We start from the raw sequence: 18,063 nt of genomic DNA, 5'->3' as shown, positions 1-18,063 counted from the left end.
TTGATCTGTAAAGAAACTAGTAATTATCCCTGTCAAATAATACAATGTGGCCGAATGAATTTTTTTTTTATACAACTCACTAAGACATAGTGGAGAAGAAGCACTAAATTAAACTAGTCTACTTGATGGTACAAATGTGCTGTTAGAAACCACTGCACATAACGTGGACCAGCCGGTGGTGACCTGTGCCGCCATGAGGTCAACGACTGTTTCTTAATGTGGCCTGTGTCCACAGTGACCTCTGCTGGCTGGTTCCCGTCAGTACAGCTACATCCATCTCTCTTTTGAACAAGAACAGTGAACAAAAACGCAGAAACCTTTCATTTGATATATTACATATTGACATAGTCAATTGCTTGATAATTATTGCGTTTTCACTTACATTCTTGAGTACTAGGAAGGTTTGTTTTGATTTTCTTGTACACGTTGAGTGTGTTATTTGTTGAAGTGTGGTGTGAACGCTCCACGCAAGAGGACGACGAGTGCGTGACACTTGAGTCAGCGGTCTCCGCTGAAAGAAACGATTCATTCTGCTTACGCAGAAAAGTTTATTAGTTCAAATATGTGCAAATTGCAGACACACATATAGCATCACACACCCCTACTCTCTCTCTCTCTCTCTCACACACACACACACACACACACAGCTGTAGTGTTAAGACTGAAGACATCAGGCTGTTTCTTCACTTTAAGGAAATGCAAGAGCTGCTTCAGGAGCTGTTCTTGTGCTGTTACAGCACAAACACACACACACACACACACACTCTCTGAATCCTCTTGTTATTGCAGCTGCTCAACAACTCACACACACACACACAAAAAACCCCCAAACACAATCATACTGTTAACCCAACAAATGCACACAGCAAAAGCAATATTACATTGTGTGGTTACTTTTCTCTACAGTACTATACATGTGCTGGCTACATCTTATTTTTCTTTTTTTGTCATGAACACATTTCTTCTGGGTGCGAAAGATATCGTGATGACGTCAAACTCAGATGCGATGCTAAAACTGATCTCGTTGTTTTGGGTGGGGTGTGAACTTCAAGCCGAGGTTCAGTCCAAGTCATTTGGCAAATATCGTTGCGGGAAGGAGAAGAAAATATATTACTCAAGGACGACGAGTGTACATGACATCACAACTTTATGTCACTGTGACACAATTACAAAACCTTTCATGGAAAGGGGGGAAAAGTGCACTGATGCATGGTCAAAAAAAAAAAATCAGAGGTAGAAGAGTTTTCATGGATACAAAAACAAATAGAAATAAATCCATGCGTAGGTAATACACTGTACTAGGTACACACAGATGTCGACGTTACACGAGTGAGCAGGAACATGTCGCGGGTTTTGGTTTTTTGTCATTTGGAATCATGTGTACGTGACGTGTGAAGAAGCTCATGCGCGGCACTGTGGATGTGATGGAGGGGGCTGTAGCCGACATCACCTCTAAACCTACAGGCTGCGAGTTGCCACTCTTTGTTTTAACAACAGTTATTGGACGAGCAAGTACAGATTCTGCATTTCATTAAAAAACAAAAAAACAAAAAACAAATCGCCATACAGGCTGACCTTCAGTTAGTTATTTCATCTTTTTTCTCGTGTCACAGAAACGTTCCAGCCACAAGGTGCCGGCCCTAGAATTAGACTGTACAGTATTAAAAACTGTACATAAGGTCACACAGAGTCTTCGTGGATTTCCAGTTTCCCCCAAAAGGCACTTTTAGTTGACTCGCGCTCCAGTTCGACACTGGATCTGACAAAAAAGGAAAAGCAAACGTCCCCTTGAGCTTTTTTTCCCCCATTTTCATCCCATCGTCTGATTCTGTGTCCTAAATTTTTTTTGAGATTGAGATCCAGCCTCTATTTAAAAAAAAGAAAGAAAAAAAGTGCACGTGTTCTCGTCCGGTGTCAGTAGAACTCGACCAGATACTCCGGGTAAATCTGATTGCTGTCAAAAATCACATAAATCTTTGGATTGGCCATGTCGTCGACGCAGCTGTCGAAGAAGTTGGTGAAGCTGGCGTCCTTGGAGGGCGGCCTGCAGTACATGGGGTGGCCGACCGTGTACTCTCCGACCAGCACGCGGGCCAGGAACATGGTCTTGTACGGCGGCTCGCTTGCGAATATCGGCGGGGCGAGACCGTGCCTCTGCAGCGTGGTGTTGTGCTTCCCCGTGGTGTGGCAGAATTTACTGGAGTATTTGGCATCGCGGGCAAAGTAGCTCCCTGGAAGTGACAAGCGCGAGGAAAATGTTAGATTCTAACAACAACAAAAGTGGTTTTAAAGTCACGTAACGTCCCAACGGAGGTATCTACCTTTGCCGTAGACGTCGCCGTGGCTTCCCGTCAGCCGCCAGTCAAAGTTAAACGTACATATAGCTTGGATGTTGCTGTGTCCCGTGCCGTGGAACAGCATTCGCTCCTCAATGTCCAGCGTGCGCTTGACTTTCCGCAGCTGCGTTTTCTTCCTTAGGGGAGAACCAGGTAATGGCAACAACAACAACACAAGAGCACGTGATCGTCACTTTGTTACTGAATGAGTGTGATTTTAAAAGCCACAAAAGGGAAAAGAGGGTCACAGCCAACAAATATCTACCTGCAGAAGAACTCCCACAGGTCCAGGTTCTGAATCCTCTGGATGGATTTGATTGGATGGTCCATTGTCCTCTCGTACAATCTGGCGACTTCTTTGAACTCGTACGTGTCTCTGCCGAGCTGGATGAGCTGCGGGAACACACACACACACACACACACACACACACAAACACATGAGTAAAACAGTCAAAGTACACAGCCAGTAAACCGCAGAGAATGGAAATGTTTTCTTTACGTAATTGTAAATACAATGTAGATACCATCATGTGTTCCTTTAGTTCCTGTCACCATGATCACAACTTGAAGTGTTACTAACTGGTCATTTATGCAACTGTTTATGAAAATAAAAGTATGTACATGTATGTGTAAACGCTACCAATCCATTACCAAAACTGTGTGTGAAAAATGTATTTTAAAAAAACGTTACGTCACTCACCTGAAAGGGTTCATCTGTATTGATTCTCTCCCAGTGACAGGGAACAGGCAAGGCAAGATTATCACAAATAAACCTGACGGAAATAAGTGAAAGAGAGAGATTGCTACAACAATAACAAAAAAGAGAGAGAGAGAGCCTCATTCGATGATGGATAACTCCTCTTTACTGCTCTTTGCTTTTTTTCAGAAGTGAAGGTCAGCCGCGGGGCAGCTCCCCGCAGAGCCGGTGGCAATTCAGGGTTGTGCTTAGGCATTCCTTAGGTTTACAGATGTTTGACCCCTGACCTTTCAAGTCGAGCGTGGCCTCCTCACTCCCAACCTCACTACTGCTCGCTACAACCTCGTCTCTCTAACGTCTCCCTCACGATCGGCGAAAAGAGGTTGAAGTGGCGACTTCAGCCACCAGATCTCACCTGAAGCCCGTTGCGGAGTGGAGGGAGCGCTTGATCGGCCGCTGCTTCCCCGTCGTGACGTTGATCTGCCGCATAACTGGCAAAAAGAAGGATTTAATTAAGATTAGGGCCACGGAAAACTCGTATTCACGTACCGACTGACAGAGTTTGCCTTTGGCCATCACACCTGAAAAGTCCAGTCGGTATGTGTACTTGGCCGTGTAGAACTCCATCACGCCGCGTTGGTTCCTGTTGTAGCACTGCTCGATCTGAGCGCTGGTCACGGAGCAGGCGGCGCTGGGGTCGATCTGACGGGGGAGTCGAGAAACTTTAGGCCACCGGAGAGAGTTAAGTCAACGGACAAAAAAAAAGACAGCTCTTTATGTAATTATTAATTCAGGAAAATATTAGTTAGTTCCAGCTTCTCCATTGTGAGCTTTTCTTGGTTTTAGATGACAGGAGATTGCATGTTCCTATTTTGGTCAGACAAAACACATCGATCCATTTTCTATGCCTCTTGGTAAAAAAGGCCATCCCTCTATGCAACTGTAGTGTTTCTATTTAGCAGCAAGTGTATTTGGAGAGTTGTTTCTATTTAAATGATGTGATTCAAAGGTGACTGCTGATCTGTGATAGTATTTCTGAGTTATGTTACAGTATTTTTTAGTGAGTAACTGTCAAATGTTGCACGGTTCAAATGTTCATTTAAATTCTTGATAATTGTCTATTTGAAATCCTATCACACAATCCCGATTGCTGCAAGAATAAAAGGCGCACACACACACACACACACACACACACACACACACACACACACAAACACACACTATTGTGATCATCAAAGACACACTCCTGTGATCTGAGATCCCATCGCATACAGGTGGTGGTGATCCTCTCAGATTTCTCATGCTCTGCTTCTTCTTTGGACTTTCACACCACACACACACACACACACAGCGTTTGTCATGCTGAACTGCATCTAGATAAACAGTCTAGAACTGGACTCCCCGTCCCTCCTTGGTCTACACTCCCACCTGAGCACAACTTTAGCGTCCTGGTCCAACACGGCTGGAGCGATTGTTGCCAGCACACCTACAGATCCACATTGCACAACTATCACACACTCTTTATCTTTATCCTTATCCTTCAAGGGGCAGGCGGTGCTGGAGCCAATCCCAGCTGACATTGGGCGAGAGGCAGGGTCCGCCCCTGGACAGGTCCCCAGACCATCACAGGGCCACTACATAACATTCAAAGGCCCATCAAAATATTCTGAAGCACATGGTGACATCCTGAAATTTTGTTTTGTCGAACCAACATTGCAAAAGCAAAGAAATGTTGAATTAAACCATCCAGCAACTCAGATGATTGATCAGTTGTGAGAACAGTAGACATGTATCGGCCCTTCTCGATCACGGGTCTACTGAGAGGGGAGGGGGCGGGGCCACGGGCGGGGCCACGGGCGGGGCCCTGTGGGAAAGTGTGTTGTTGTTGTTGTGATGATGCTGCTGGAAGTTGTGTTGAACTCACCTCGAACATGTGCCACACTCCGCACTCGGCCAGGTAGAACCAGCACCAGTTGGGCTCCGACGTGTCCATCTCCTCCATCTCGGCGGACTCCTCCTCCGACGACCTGATGGCTAACATCGCTAAATCTGCGAAATTAATAAGTGAGAAAGCACGCAATTGAAGAGGGGTTGGTGGGGGTGGTATGACGTGTGTGGAGGGTGGGGTGAGGGGCGAGGTGGTGGGTCTCCCTCGTCGGACACACCTAACGTCGAGGTGGTGTGTTTTGTTTTTGAAGCCGTGGTTCATCCTGTCAACTACATTGAAACAATGCGGGAAACTGCCATGTCGCGCTAGCTCATCGTTAGCCGGCTGCCGCAGCCCACTCCCCCCGCGGCTCTACGGGTGTCTTACCGGGGTCCAGCCTGCCTCCCGCCGGGTGCCTTGTCCTTATCGGGATTCAAAGCCCCCCGAGCATCTTCTTCACAAGGCGCCGGGGGAAGGACAAACTCGGGACGAGAGCGGCGGATGACTAACGCCGCATAACATTTTTACTTCCGTCCTGTGCGTTGTTTACTTTTGTTTCCTGGTTCGTCACGAGCCCTACGTCACTGCGTCGGCGTGACGGGAACGCCCTCCCTGGGAGGCAGGAGCGCTGCTTCCCTCGGTTTGTTCTGTCAGGCAGCGCCGACAAAAACAAAATCACAGAACCACATGAAGTGGTTTCATTAAAATGACCCAACAAATAGATGATATGCAATACAAAAAAATATACAACTCAAACAAAGTTGTTCCAGTTGTTATTTACATTTTCGTACGTTAACCCCCCCCCCACACACTTCATACCACTTTATGTGTATTCCTCTACTTCTCATTGGGAAACATTGTGCTTCATGAATTCGTTTAGTTCCGTTTAGCCAATGAAATGTGCATCCGTGATAATAATCTAATAACAATCCATGGCATCGAAGTAATCTATTCTTCAGAACTTTATTGTTTGTATTTTTTTCTGTAAGTTGAGAAGAGCGAAACGTGTTTTTTTTGGGGGGGGGGGCGTGTCACGGGAGAGACGAGAGAGAGAGTTTGTCTCGGGCCACTCCCTCTTTAGAAACCGTTCCATCAAACTTCTCTCGGTCGAAGGATTTCACTGTGGGCGCACGGCTGCAAGGGTGAGTTCATCAAATCTTTGTTTTGGAGGCTAGATATTTTTTTTTGTATAATAATGTGGCCACATGCTGCGACCATCTGCACAAGTCGAGCAATGCATTAAAGCAATTACCAGTTTATTGCTTTTTGCTGTTGGTTGAGGGTTTTATTTTTTCCTGAGCCTCTTTCTTTTGGATCTGCAACCAGAGAATGAGCCATTAGGATAAATATGTACACAATCCGCTTCTGATCCATGTGTGCAAACTGCAAGTTGAAGAGAAGCTGGACAGAACATGAGAGGCATAGCTTGCATTTCACTGAAGTGTTTAGTGTGTGTGTGTGTGTGTGTGTGCGCGCGTGTGTGCGTGGAACAGAGTGAGAGAGAGAGACCATGACTGAGGAAACAGCCACGGGACCCACTGATCGAGGCGTGGGGCCTGACAAGGGGGCCCGCGAAAAGGGGTCTCTGCCCAGGGGGAAGTGGGCCAACAACAAGGAGTTCTTGCTCTCCATGACCGGGGTGATCGTTGGCTTCGGATCCCTGTGTCATTTTCCTTTTCTGTGCTTCAAGAATGGAGGAGGTGAGGGGTTCCGGTGTGGGGTGTGTGTGGGTGATTTTTGCAGGCTGAGACATTAACTGGACCCTTGCATATATGTAGCCCAAAACACACTTGCACGTGTGCATTTGTATATCTGCACACACACACACACACACACATGCACACGCACACACATGCATATGCATGTTTGCATGTGTTAACGTTCAACAAAATAAGACGTGGAGAGTCGTCAGATCGCCGGGAGGTCAAAGGCAGACACGTGAAAAATCCAACCCGTCAGTCAGACAACATTTTAATAATGTCCAATTTTAGCTTTGATTCTTCTGTAAAGATTCCAGTCCCCCCGAATATAACTTTTACTGTGACATTACAGACAATTCTACACATGGTGTCCCTCCGTGACTCCATCCAGATTCATCCTAGTTATTCCAAACATTCCATAATCTTCTAACATTAGGCCGGATGTGTGATTTTCTGTCAGTGCACTGCGTGCCAGTGTTTCTGTGAATCCCCGCCTCACGTCGCCTTCATCGTGCGCCGTCTTTCATCCCTTGTCTCTTTGCAGCGGTCTTCCTCATCCCTTACTTTGTGATCCTCATGTTCTTTGGCCTCCCTCTCTTCTTCCTGGAGACGGCATTGGGCCAGTACACCAGTGAGGGCGGCGTCACGGCCTGGAGAAAGATCTGTCCCATGTTTGAGGGTAAAATTACACAATTAGTCCATTGATGTACAGGAAATGCATTTTTTCTCTCTGTGTCATCCCCCCACCCCCCCACCCCCCACCCCCGGTCTGGCATGCTCTTAAATTGTGTAAGTAGTTAGAGATTAAATCTCTTCTTTTTTTGCATGCACGAAAAACATATGGTTCGCAGTAATAAATTCAAGTGTTTCAAACTTGCAGAGCCATTTTCCGAGGAATGTTTAGAAGCCAGTCTTTGAATTGACGCACCTCTGCAGGAGTCCAGCAGCGGTTGACCCTCGACAAAAGCGGCCTTGTACATCTGCAGTCGGGCGTGTTTCTCCATTATCTGGTGTAAATGTCAAACAGGCCAAGTTGCTGGGGGAAGAGAGGATTCATTCAAGTGAATACTGGGTGTGGTGGGGGAACTTTTCACTGATTGCGAGCTCGTTATGATTGTTTATTGCTCCTATCCGACGCTCGCGATGTTCAACCGAAGTGAACCAAAGAACACAACATGTGTTCACCGGTGTCTGGAAAGTGGAGTCTGGGAAGCAAACCAGCCCCCGAGGAGGCGTAACTGTTGCACAACACGGCGAGGAGGAGACGGCCGCCAGGAACGTTCTCACCGACTCACTGTGTCCCGCAGGGTTGGGGATTGCAACGCAGATGATTGTGTTTTATTTGAACACCTACCACGTTGTTTGGTTGGCCTACGCCATCTTCTACCTGGTCAACTGCTTCAAGAGTCCTCTGCCCTGGACGTCGTGTGACAACTGGTGGAACACGGGTAGCGGCGCGCTCACCGACACACGACACCGGCATGTTCACACACACACACACACACATCTGTATTTGATTAGCAGCGTGGAATCTAACACACAAACAGACGGACACACACACACACACACACACACACTAAATCTCACTTTTTGTATACACTTCAGGAAACCCCCACACGATAAATCCTCCGGCGTTTTGCAGCGTGTTGGATCGTGAACCGTGCATCTCACTCTGACCTCTGTTCCCTCAACCTCCCAGATTCGTGCCACAGTCACGTCAGCGCCTTCGCCAACCCCCATATGTTTCGCCCCGACTTCAACTGGTCCTTCCTAAATAACATCACCTCGTCCGAGTTCTTTGAGAACGACTCGTTCTTGTAAGTGGCATCTTTATTTTTTTTTGATTATTATTATTGAGGCGTACCTGGTGAGCTATCGCAAAATATATAACCCTCGTGACTGAATTCATAGTGGGACTGATGCACGGGAAGATTCGTAAGATATTCGGGATATTGCTCCTGGGTTCACAGTCACAAGTCTGTTTCTGTAATAAAACCATAAGAACTATTAATTGCTGCCTTTGACAGTTTGGGGGTGAAACGTTCACCCCGCTAAATCTACTGTTAGTGTTTAATTCGCACAACACTTAATCAAGTGGCTGAGATGAATGTCTTGCCAAGAATAGGATAAGACACGTATGCACATTCGCGTACGGTAAGTGTGCAGCTTCAGCCAGCAGCTGTTTTGGCGTAGCGTTGCATTAAGACTGGAAACAAAGACTGGAAATACGGCTTCGCTCTGTCCTTAACCAGTGACGCACATTGATGGACATGTTACATCTTGTTTGTTTAATTCGCACAACAATCAAAATGCTACTTATTAACGGCTACACTCACACAGTATGTCAATCAACATTACCTTTTAATCTATCTATATATATGGTATGGGTGTTTTGGCTGATAACTAAACTTAAATTCAATACCAGTCATGGTTCCACCTTTACTGTCATAGGGATTTGTTTGTGAGTCGATTTCCATACAGGAAGCCAGTATATTTGGGAGCAGATCTGGGGAAAACTGCATTCTTTTTTTCTCCCCACTTCATGGCAAGATAGCGCGTCAGTCTCGGCCGAGGTTTGTCTCTGCGAACGCCTTTTTCTTGCGTCAAAACTTCTCGCCTAGCTCACGGCAAGAAAGCGATCAAGTGTATTCCTCAAAAATGTTTAAATGTTTCATTTAAATGATCAGTTACGGTGAGCGTCCCTTTAAAGATTGTTGATTACAAGATTGTTTGAGATTGTTTAGACTGCCTCTCACAACTGAAAACAAAGTGCGTTTGCGTTGTTCAAAACGACTATGATTTTAACTCACCTGACTCACCTGTCCCAGTTCCAGCAATGAAACAGACCAAGACCAAATGGCTGTGCCGGAAGTGGAGTTCTGGATGTGAGTGACACACACACACACACACACACACCTTCTTCGAACGTGTAATATCCTCCTCCCCAGTGAGCCTGTTCTTTGGGTGGAACCTTCCTCAGCACCAGCTCATCACGCTTCCCAGACACCAAGAGGCCGCCTCCTCTCTCCCGGGGTGCTGAGAAAGCTCGATGCTAATGGTGAATCAACAGAAGGGGCACTGGGGCCACCCAAGCACAACAAGGGGGGGAAATTAGCCAGTTTACGTTCCCCACGAGCCACGGGTGACCGATCCCATGGCCTCGTTCTTCACCTTCCGACCTTTGACAGGAAGCTGTTTGCCTTCCCCCCGCAGCCGCGGCTCTCCTCGCGCGGGGACCTCGCGGTTCAGTGTGCGAGCGGATACCGGGACATCTCTCCCACGTACTGTTCCGCATGATGTCCAACAAAATGCATACATTTATGAAGCCCGACAAGACAAACTGGGCGTTTACATTGGTTCCCATTGACACGCAAAAACCCCCCGAAACATGGATTTCTTGATCCAAATAATGAACGTGTGGACGCGTGTGGTCTCTCCCCTCACAGGAACCGTGTGTTGAGGATGTCAGGTGACATGTCCCTGGGCACCGTGCACTGGGACCTGGCTCTGTGTCTCCTGCTGGCCTGGCTCATATGTTACTTCTGCGTATGGAAGGGGATCAGGTCCTCCGGGAAGGTGGGCGCTCGCTTCAGCCAACAGGACGTTCAGGTTTCGGTGCCCTCGTAGTCCGGTCGGCTGTCTTCAGCTCGTCTCCCCGACGGCGTACCTGTATTCTCTTCTCTTTATGTTGAAGGGGAATCGATAGGTGATAGTTGGTCTTCACTGTATCATCTGTTCATTCCTAAATTAGATTTTGACCCGTCTTTTATTATCTTGACCACCCTCCTCACGTTGTTGTCTTTTCAGTTATTGATTGCTTTGGTTATGCATTAGTCTTGTAAATCTTAAATGAATCTCTTAAATGCCGTGATCAACTGTAAAATAACTTTGTCATAATGGCTTGTTAACGACACCTTTGGAATAATTGCCGCACATTTTGAGATTGTGTAAGTCTCGCTGATATATCGACATCAGAAATGTTTTGCTCCCTTATAGCGGTATCCCCCAAATATCCATATTGGTCGGGCTCTAGAGTGAATATAGATATGAAACCAACAGCCTGTTTACGTGTAATTTTGTGTTTGCACCATAGGTGGTCTACTTCACTGCCACATTCCCCTACCTGCTGCTGCTCCTCCTCTTCTTCCGTGGCGTGACCCTCCCCGGAGCTGCAACAGGCCTGGGGTACTACCTCACACCCGACTTCAGCCGGCTCGCTGACCCATTTGTAAGATTATGACTTCAAAAAAAGAGACAAAAACTCACTTCCTCTTCCCACGCGGCCATGTATGTGCGCGTGTACACACATGTTTATACGACCTATCCATCAAAAAACAATCTTGGCCATTCCCGTCGGGACGTTTTCTTTTGCCCTCCTCCTTTGTTTTTAGTTTTTTTGCCGGGGTCTTTTCCCGTCTCACACGTCGACTGGGTTTCGCCCAAGACAGCATCTTTTGATTAAATGGAAAAAAATAACGCTATTCGCACATCTCTGAACCGTTGCGGGAATCTCATGCTTTAACCGTGGCAGAAAGGGAAAGGGGAGAAACTCTCGAGAACACCGGCTGGGAGTAATGTGGAAAGCAGGTGAAAGCAGTTAGGGGTCAGAGTTATGCAATGCACGAGGGTCTTAAAAAACAGATCTGTTTCTAATGAGTCTTGCCTTCGCATGCGAGGGTCTTTTTTTCCCCCTTTTTTTTTGCTTCTCTTGATCTGCGGAGGAAATCATAATAGAGCTCTGGCCTGCATCTGTGGCCTGTTCAGTGTGTGAATGCGTCTCCCCTTTTCTGTTTGCCTGCGTGTGAGTGTGCGACTTTGCAGAGCAGCCAGCCGGGGGCTTCCGAGGACGCGACAGTTCCGCATTTCCGACCCGAGGCCTCGAGTAAGTCCGACCCATCGCAGGGGCCGGAGGGGGGAGCCGGTTTTATTTTGGGACTCTTGCCAACTCTTGACTGGTCTCGTGGGAAGGACCCACAGCGCCGTGGCGCCTCTAATGTCAACCAGATGCCGTCAGGGCGACGGCCTGCAGGCGGACGAGACGTGTCCACAATGCCGCGCACAAATACAAACCCAAATGTGCTGCACGCGACCACAGCGTCAATGTTGAACAATGTTTTCCTCCTCCGAATCCGGCCCTTTTTATTCCCGCATGACTGTATCTCGATCTCCCTCTTATCTCTCTTGTCGTGTTGTTTTGGTTTTTTTTCCTTCTCTTTGGTTTTCTGGGTGTTTTCCCCCCCGTCGGCACGCCAACGAGCTCCACCGCGCCGCCTCCCGCTGCTCTTGCCCTTAGTGGTTTGTGCGACTGTTTGTGACAAAGTTGGCTCCATTGGTTGACCAACGGGGACTCTAACGGCCAATCTCGTGCCGTCTCTAGATGTGGCTGGATGCAATGACTAATGTGATCTACTCCTACGCGTTGAGCCATGGAGTCCTGACCGCTCTGGGGAGCTACAACCGATACAACAACGACTGCTACAGGTCAGGGTCCTTCCTCGCAGAGTGCTGCTCTGTTAGTCCGTTTTTTTATCACCGGCTTTCATTTTCCAGTGCCGTCTCAAGATGCGGACTCGTCCTGTTCTCTCGCAGGGACTGCCTGGTGCTGTGCGGCCTGAACAGTGCCACCTGCATCTTCTCCGGTGTCGTCGTGTACTCAGTGCTGGGATTCCTCGCTGAACAGCAGGGGATGGCGGTGGGGGATGTCGCCGCCGCGGGTCAGTTAACTTTGCGCCTTTTACTGTTTTGACCGTCAACTTTGTCCATACAACATATCCTGAAAAGCGCGCGCTATCTTTAATTGTGAGCGTCGGAACGCTGGCACTGTCGACGACCAACCCCCAGTGTCCACAGGATGGCGTCTTGCAGCCAAAAAGTCCTCGTGGTCGACGGCACTTCTCAGGCATTAAACATTGCGTTGACCTTGTACAATTCTCTGATCGTTTACTGTTATGGTTTTTGTTTTTTTTCATTATTTATCTGTCTCCTAATTCTTTTCATTTTATTTCATTTTTAACATTTTAAAGCAGTTTTGAAAAGCGCTATACAGTATTAAGTTATAAGTTCTAAAAAAAATGAATAGTCACAAGACAATTATGAGGGTTGGGGCCAATTATTTAAAAGTTTTACGTCTCCTAAGCTGTTTTCAGACGTGAAAAGTTGGGAATCAGTGTCAAAGGACTTTGAATCCCAGGTCATCGAGGTCATGGCACAGAGGAATGTGTTAATATAGACGTGCTTCCTCCAGGTTCATCTTTGGCCTTCATAGCCTTTCCCGTGGTCCTGTCGTTGCTGCCTGCCCCATCTTTTTGGGCCGTGGTCTTCTTCCTCATGTTCTTCTTTCTGGGCCTAGACTCTCAGGTAGGTGGCACAGCAATGCGCGCCAGAAAAATGCAGCATCTCAGGATGATCCTCTAAAGTTAATCTTCAGGGTTCGTGCTGTGCTCGCAGTTTTTGTGCGTGGAGGGCCTGGCCACAGCCATCACGGACATGTTCCCACGTCACCTGAGGAGGCCCGGGGCGAGAGAGATACTGGTCCTGGTCATGGTCGTGGTTTTCTTCCTACTGGGGCTGCCGCTCGTCACCGAGGTAAAGTGTGTCACGCCCGCGTCCAATCGTTTCTCCTCCCTTTCTGTGTGTAGTATCTCCCACTCATTCACTACCCCCGACTCACTATCGAAGGAGTTCTATGTCGTGGACTGTATAGTGAACCTAACCCCAACCCTAGACATCTGTGATTTCCATTGATCGCCTTTGAACTCTGGCGATCCTCAAACGTTCTCATCGAGCGGCGCCACCGGGTCAGGATTTGAAGTGTCTAGTATTTAAGTTGTCTTTTTACACTGAACGAGAATTAACTGAATTGTTCAAATGAAGCGCGTGAACTGTCCAAAGTGTTGGTAAAGTTAAGGGGTTTAATTTCAACATGCATGTCAACGGGAATATCATGCCCAGGGGGCCCCCTGATGTACCAGGGTTGCCAGGTCTGTGTGGTAAAGCCAGAGCGTCTGTGTGTACGTAAAAGTGCTGATCTGGAGTCAGTGTGGAAGAATTTGGCTATAAATAAATTCGTTTCATAAATGTATTCAAAACATGGACTTTTTATGTATGGATTCTACTCGTGTCTACTCGTGCATGCGTGCAGAATAGAATCTACCCAGCCAGCAGCAGTACTTCAAAAGTTGCCCGATTCCATGAGCAAAAAACGCAGACCTGGCAACCCTGCGGGAAACTGCAGAACAGGAAAGGTCGTTGTCGGGGGGCAGCGAGGTAGAAAAACCCCCCCGCAACACAACTTGTATTTTTTTCCTTCTTGTGTTTCAGGGAGGGATAGTTATCTTTTATCTGGTGGACAACTATGGTGCCAGTCCCATCGGTCTCCTCTTCATCGCCTGCTTGGAGTGTGTTATCATTGCCTGGGTGTACGGTAAGCACTGGCAGCACCGAGGTCATTCACTAACTGACAGTTGTTTCTGCAACATTAAGCAAAATCTGCAGCCGTGAGCAGGGAGTCCAACCACCCGGAGGTCAGGTTTGCAGCATCAATCCCAAGCCAGAAGGACGAGTGCGCCACCTACTGGCCTGAAACCAGCACCAGCTGAGAAATGGGCTTCATGTTAGACCTCTTTACATTTTCATTTGCTCGCCATTTTTCTTTTTGAATACTCAGTTGCTGCCCTTGTCTCTCACCCTCTGTGTGTATACAGGATTTAATGACATTGTCAGCGGGTCTTTCCTCATCGTAAAAGGGTCCAGATGTTTTTTTCCCTATTGCCGATATACAACAAATATAACGATATGTCCGATAACGATATGTCTGTGAAAGGCTCACACTGTCACATATTAATAAATATGTGTCATCACTGAATCTGAAAAGTAACTAAAGCTGTTGAATGAATTAAGAGTATAAGAGTTTGAAGGAGCATACAATGGAATATGAAAAAAAGCAGAGGTAAATGGCTTCGCCATCCTATTGTTGCCTCTGATTGACTCAACACCCTCCCGTCCAACGGCCGCGTTCAGGAGCGGACCGTTTCTATGACAACATTGAGGACATGATCGGGTACCCGCCATTCCCAGTGCTGAAGTACTGCTGGCTGTTCATCACGCCGCTCCTCTGTGGGGTGAGTCCACGGACACGGCGGCTCACCTCTCTGCATCTGCTCTGTGCCTCTTTCCTTTCACGCTGGCTCTCTGCTTCTAATGTCTGCGCCCATTTTTTCGTTTTTCATTGGCGTTCATGGCTTTCTTCACATCACCTCCAAACACCCATCTTTTGCTCCCGTTGCCTTCACCTCTTCCTGTTTCTAGTCTCCCGGGCTTTGCCGATTGTTTAACTTGTTATCATTGGTATTTTCATTTTTACCACATCATTAATGCTGCACTTCGCCAGCGAGAAGTACACGGAACAGAAAGTACAGTAGGCATGGTATATAAATTCTTGAATGGCTGTGAGTAAGTCGGTACTGTATGCAAAACCACAGAAATAATTTCTCTCTGGAAATCTGAACCCGAGTCGTCAGCAGAAGCTACAACTTTGCAAGTTGGAAGGATATTTTTCAGCTTTTAATCCTCTAACTTGACCGTTCTTTTTATCCCCTAGGTCACGTTTCTGTATAATCTGTCAGCCATACACAGTATTAACGTGTACGGTTATCAACCTGGATCCTGGGGCCCCAAGTTCGGTGCTGTACTTATCGCCGTGCCGCTGATGTGCATCCCTCTCTTTGTTTTGGTCTCGCTGTGGCGGGTGAGTGAATTCAAAAGCTTGTATTTGGTCAGTTTAAAAAAAAGAAGAAAAAAACCAAAACATGATTACGCGCAATTTCCAAATGAAAAATGACTCGATGTGATGTGTCTCCATTTAATCAGAACGCCCAAAACATGACTACACCGTCCAGCGACCTGCGCCAGGCGCGGCCACACAAGCCTCTGCTCACGTTGTGTAAATACGTCATCGTCAAGTCCCAGGGGCCGCCGGCCCGGACCGTGGACGACAGCAACGAGAAGATGAGGATGGAGGAACCCAGCGGCGTTTGACGGCCATTGACGGCACTTGTAGACTCGCAGCAAACGATGGGGCGTTGGCGGAATCAATGAATTCCCTACTCATCTGTGACAAGTAAACACACATTATTATCATTTTTTTACAAAGGTTTACAAATGTTTACATATTTCATGAGTCAGGGAGATTTTTGGTTTTGATTTATGTTGTTGTTGGTTTTGACAATACATTAATCTGCACCATTTAAAAAGCTCATACTATACATACATTACTCCTGCACATGTAATCCTACATATAATCGTACCAATCCACTCATATTTGGAGAAATCTCTCTTTCTGTCTGTCTGACCTTCAATTTTGTCGATAACTTTAATGATGGGGTGTTGGTGACATGGTTAAATGTCTGTCTGACAACCACTTGTCCAATCAACTCCAAACTTGTCCGGTGTGTTGCTATGGACCCTCAGTTTTGACTGAAGGTTTTTTGAAGTGTTGCTTGAGCAGTTGAGAAAATCTAAATCCACCCAGACACGGATTTCTCCTCAGCTCCCCTGTAACATTGTTGGACATTTTAAATACAAAATCGACGAACCAGAACTAAAAAATATTGCCTTTTTTTTTATTCCACCTTTCTCCTTGTCAAAACCTGGCATCCACATTACCCACAATGCAACTCAACGGCCCACACTGTGTTCAGAGATTTGGTCGTCTGTCAAAGCCCTCAAGAAGAGATCAGAAGGGGTTTGGTTTGCTCACTACTCTTTAACGCCACTCTCCCAGATTTTTATAATTTTTAAACTTGTTCTGCTTAAAAACACTAATGAGGTCGTTCATCTACCACATTTGAGTCATTATAGTTCATTTTTAATCAAATCAAAGCGGACAAAACTACAAAACTACACTCAAAGAATGCAAAATGTGTCTGTTTGTGGGGTATGGGTATATGAATTATGTTATTGTGAGTTGTGCACTGAGCAAACGTGTGCATACTGCACTGCTCATTTTTTTGTTATTGAGAAAAATATATCTTTTTTACATATATACAACCAAATTGTACAGATTTTTGTTTGAGAATTTGCATAAAAATCCTCATCTCAATATGTCTGTGTGCAGATGCTGATAAACTTTAACAATCTCATTAAAAATATCAGTATGCTAAATGTCCTGCTGCAATGTTCCTCATTTGACTCTGTCCGTATTGATTTCTGTGCAGGGAGGATAAACATTCAATAAAAGTCCAGTTCAGTGACTTGTTCCCCGTGCTCCCGTGAAAACAAACAAAACATTCCACAGATCTGCGTCTTCCTACTTACTTTTAGGCTAAAATATTTACCCGTAAAATATATATTACATTCACGGATATGAAAAGATTCAGGGGTTTTTGTGTATGAGTGACGTCACAGGATCTGTGCGGTACAGTATGTGAACATGAACTTGCTCCATGGTAATGCCAAGCTCAGTCATCCGTGTAATCCGACCCGGCATTCAATTAACAGGCAGTTCCGCCCAGTCCCCCCCCCCCCCCCAGCGTCACAGAATGACCCTCAGCCCTGAGAAAAAATCGGGCATTAAAAGTAAAAAAAAACAACAAATAAATAAAACTCCTCCGGGTCACGTGGGTCAGGGTGCAGAATAAAATTGACTGGTCTTTATCTTAAGGAGACAAAGACAATAAAAAAAATTCGACATAAGGAAGATGCCGGAGCACCGCCGATGCCTTAATGTTCCTTGAGTGATGGAGAAGTGGCGGCTGGAATATGTCAAGCCAAGCCCCCATTTCTGCGCATCGCCTCGGGGCGGATATAGAACCATAGGTTTACCAGTTGTTTATAATTAGAGCATGTATCCATCGGGCCTTTACGTAACCAGCCGGAGTTACAGTCATGGAAAATCCCGACCACTGGCATGCAGCTGACCAGCTCGACGAGTCATGCGACTGCAGAATGCAACGAGGTGAACCGAGTAAGGCCAGTCGGACGTCGAGTCGTCGTGGAAGCGGTTGTTACTGTACATGAGGTATTCATTGGTGAAGGGTTAAAAAAAAAAAAAAAAAGGGTGATGCATATGGGCTGAATACTGTGGGTTGTTTGTGTATTTGTTGGCAGGATTAGGCAAAAAAAGAATGGGCCAATTTTTGTATCACTTTCCTCAACATTGTGAGGCAGAGGGTTTTTAAAAACAGACAAAGAGTCTGAATCTGCAGACATCTTTACTCTTTACCTGAGATTTTAATTTAAGCGGCAGACTGTTTCTGTTCTCCCTGGTCAACGAACCAGTCGGAGCGTGATCGTAACCCTTTCTCCTGAATCGTGAACGAAACGTTCGGAAACTAAAGTCTGAGAAGCCGTGTCAGGCCCTCTTTCACCCAAACGTCCCGCAACTGGATAAAGCAAAAACAACCA

General features: G+C 46.5%; 2 protein-coding genes and 1 long non-coding RNA gene across 9 annotated transcripts; 1 reads left to right on the top strand and 2 right to left on the bottom strand.

The window, feature by feature from the left end:
* Positions 1-1,128: 1,128 nt before the first annotated feature.
* LOC118282906 (protein mono-ADP-ribosyltransferase PARP11) lies at positions 1,129-5,613 on the bottom strand. Of its 3 annotated transcripts, XM_035604472.2 has the most exons (8): positions 5,348-5,572; positions 4,958-5,082; positions 3,615-3,735; positions 3,449-3,524; positions 3,037-3,109; positions 2,602-2,729; positions 2,322-2,473; positions 1,129-2,231 (listed from the first exon to the last, which is right to left on the bottom strand). In XM_035604472.2, the coding sequence occupies exons 2-8, from the start codon at positions 5,072-5,074 to the stop codon at positions 1,915-1,917; spliced, it is 984 nt and encodes a 327-aa protein (XP_035460365.1). In that variant the 5' UTR covers positions 5,075-5,082; positions 5,348-5,572; the 3' UTR covers positions 1,129-1,914. The 3 variants fall into 3 exon arrangements, with proteins under 3 accessions (XP_035460365.1, XP_035460360.1, XP_035460351.1); XM_035604467.2 differs by having other exon boundaries at positions 3,449-3,735; positions 5,199-5,613; XM_035604458.2 differs by having other exon boundaries at positions 3,449-3,735; positions 5,348-5,613.
* Positions 4,956-16,821, top strand: LOC118282828 (sodium- and chloride-dependent betaine transporter). 5 transcript variants are annotated; one of them, XM_035604334.2, is made up of 16 exons: positions 4,956-5,097; positions 6,454-6,660; positions 7,205-7,339; positions 7,968-8,108; positions 8,360-8,477; positions 9,489-9,545; positions 10,107-10,236; positions 10,754-10,888; positions 12,038-12,141; positions 12,211-12,374; positions 12,905-13,017; positions 13,108-13,245; positions 13,981-14,083; positions 14,680-14,780; positions 15,260-15,406; positions 15,529-16,821. In XM_035604334.2, exons 2-16 carry the CDS (start codon positions 6,471-6,473, stop codon positions 15,694-15,696), a joined length of 1,944 nt encoding a protein of 647 aa, XP_035460227.2. In that variant the 5' UTR covers positions 4,956-5,097; positions 6,454-6,470; the 3' UTR covers positions 15,697-16,821. The 5 variants fall into 5 exon arrangements, 4 of the variants coding, with proteins under 4 accessions (XP_035460227.2, XP_047192338.1, XP_035460235.2 ...); XM_047336382.1 differs by lacking the exon at positions 4,956-5,097 and adding an exon at positions 5,636-6,102 and having other exon boundaries at positions 12,250-12,374; XM_035604342.2 differs by lacking the exon at positions 4,956-5,097 and adding an exon at positions 5,636-6,102.
* Positions 7,086-9,567, bottom strand: LOC118282947. The gene is made up of 3 exons (XR_004784409.2): positions 9,471-9,567; positions 7,589-7,696; positions 7,086-7,322 (listed from the first exon to the last, which is right to left on the bottom strand). It is a non-coding gene; the product is annotated as an uncharacterized LOC118282947 (long non-coding RNA).
* Positions 16,822-18,063: the final 1,242 nt, after the last annotated feature.

Source organism: Scophthalmus maximus, chromosome 12, assembly GCF_022379125.1.
Source record: "Scophthalmus maximus strain ysfricsl-2021 chromosome 12, ASM2237912v1, whole genome shotgun sequence".
Taxonomy (NCBI): Eukaryota; Metazoa; Chordata; class Actinopteri; order Pleuronectiformes; family Scophthalmidae; genus Scophthalmus; species Scophthalmus maximus.
Note: the sequence above shows the minus strand (reverse complement) of the source record. Positions and strands in the feature narration are given on the sequence as shown.

Excerpts from the sequence above, each read along its gene's own strand:
- LOC118282906 (XM_035604467.2), bottom strand. The coding sequence starts at position 5,074 with ATGTTAGCCATCAGGTCGTCGGAGGAGGAGTCCGCCGAGATGGAGGAG. Across the intron at positions 2,730-3,036 it reads ATACAGATGAACCCTTTCAG|CTCATCCAGCTCGGCAGAGA; the intron begins GTGAGTGACGTA and ends GTGTTCCCGCAG. Across the intron at positions 2,474-2,601 it reads CTGTGGGAGTTCTTCTGCAG|GAAGAAAACGCAGCTGCGGA; the intron begins GTAGATATTTGT and ends TTCTCCCCTAAG.
- LOC118282828 (XM_035604334.2), top strand. The coding sequence starts at position 6,471 with ATGACTGAGGAAACAGCCACGGGACCCACTGATCGAGGCGTGGGGCCT. Across the intron at positions 13,018-13,107 it reads TTCTGGGCCTAGACTCTCAG|TTTTTGTGCGTGGAGGGCCT; the intron begins GTAGGTGGCACA and ends CTGTGCTCGCAG. Across the intron at positions 15,407-15,528 it reads TTTTGGTCTCGCTGTGGCGG|AACGCCCAAAACATGACTAC; the intron begins GTGAGTGAATTC and ends CCATTTAATCAG.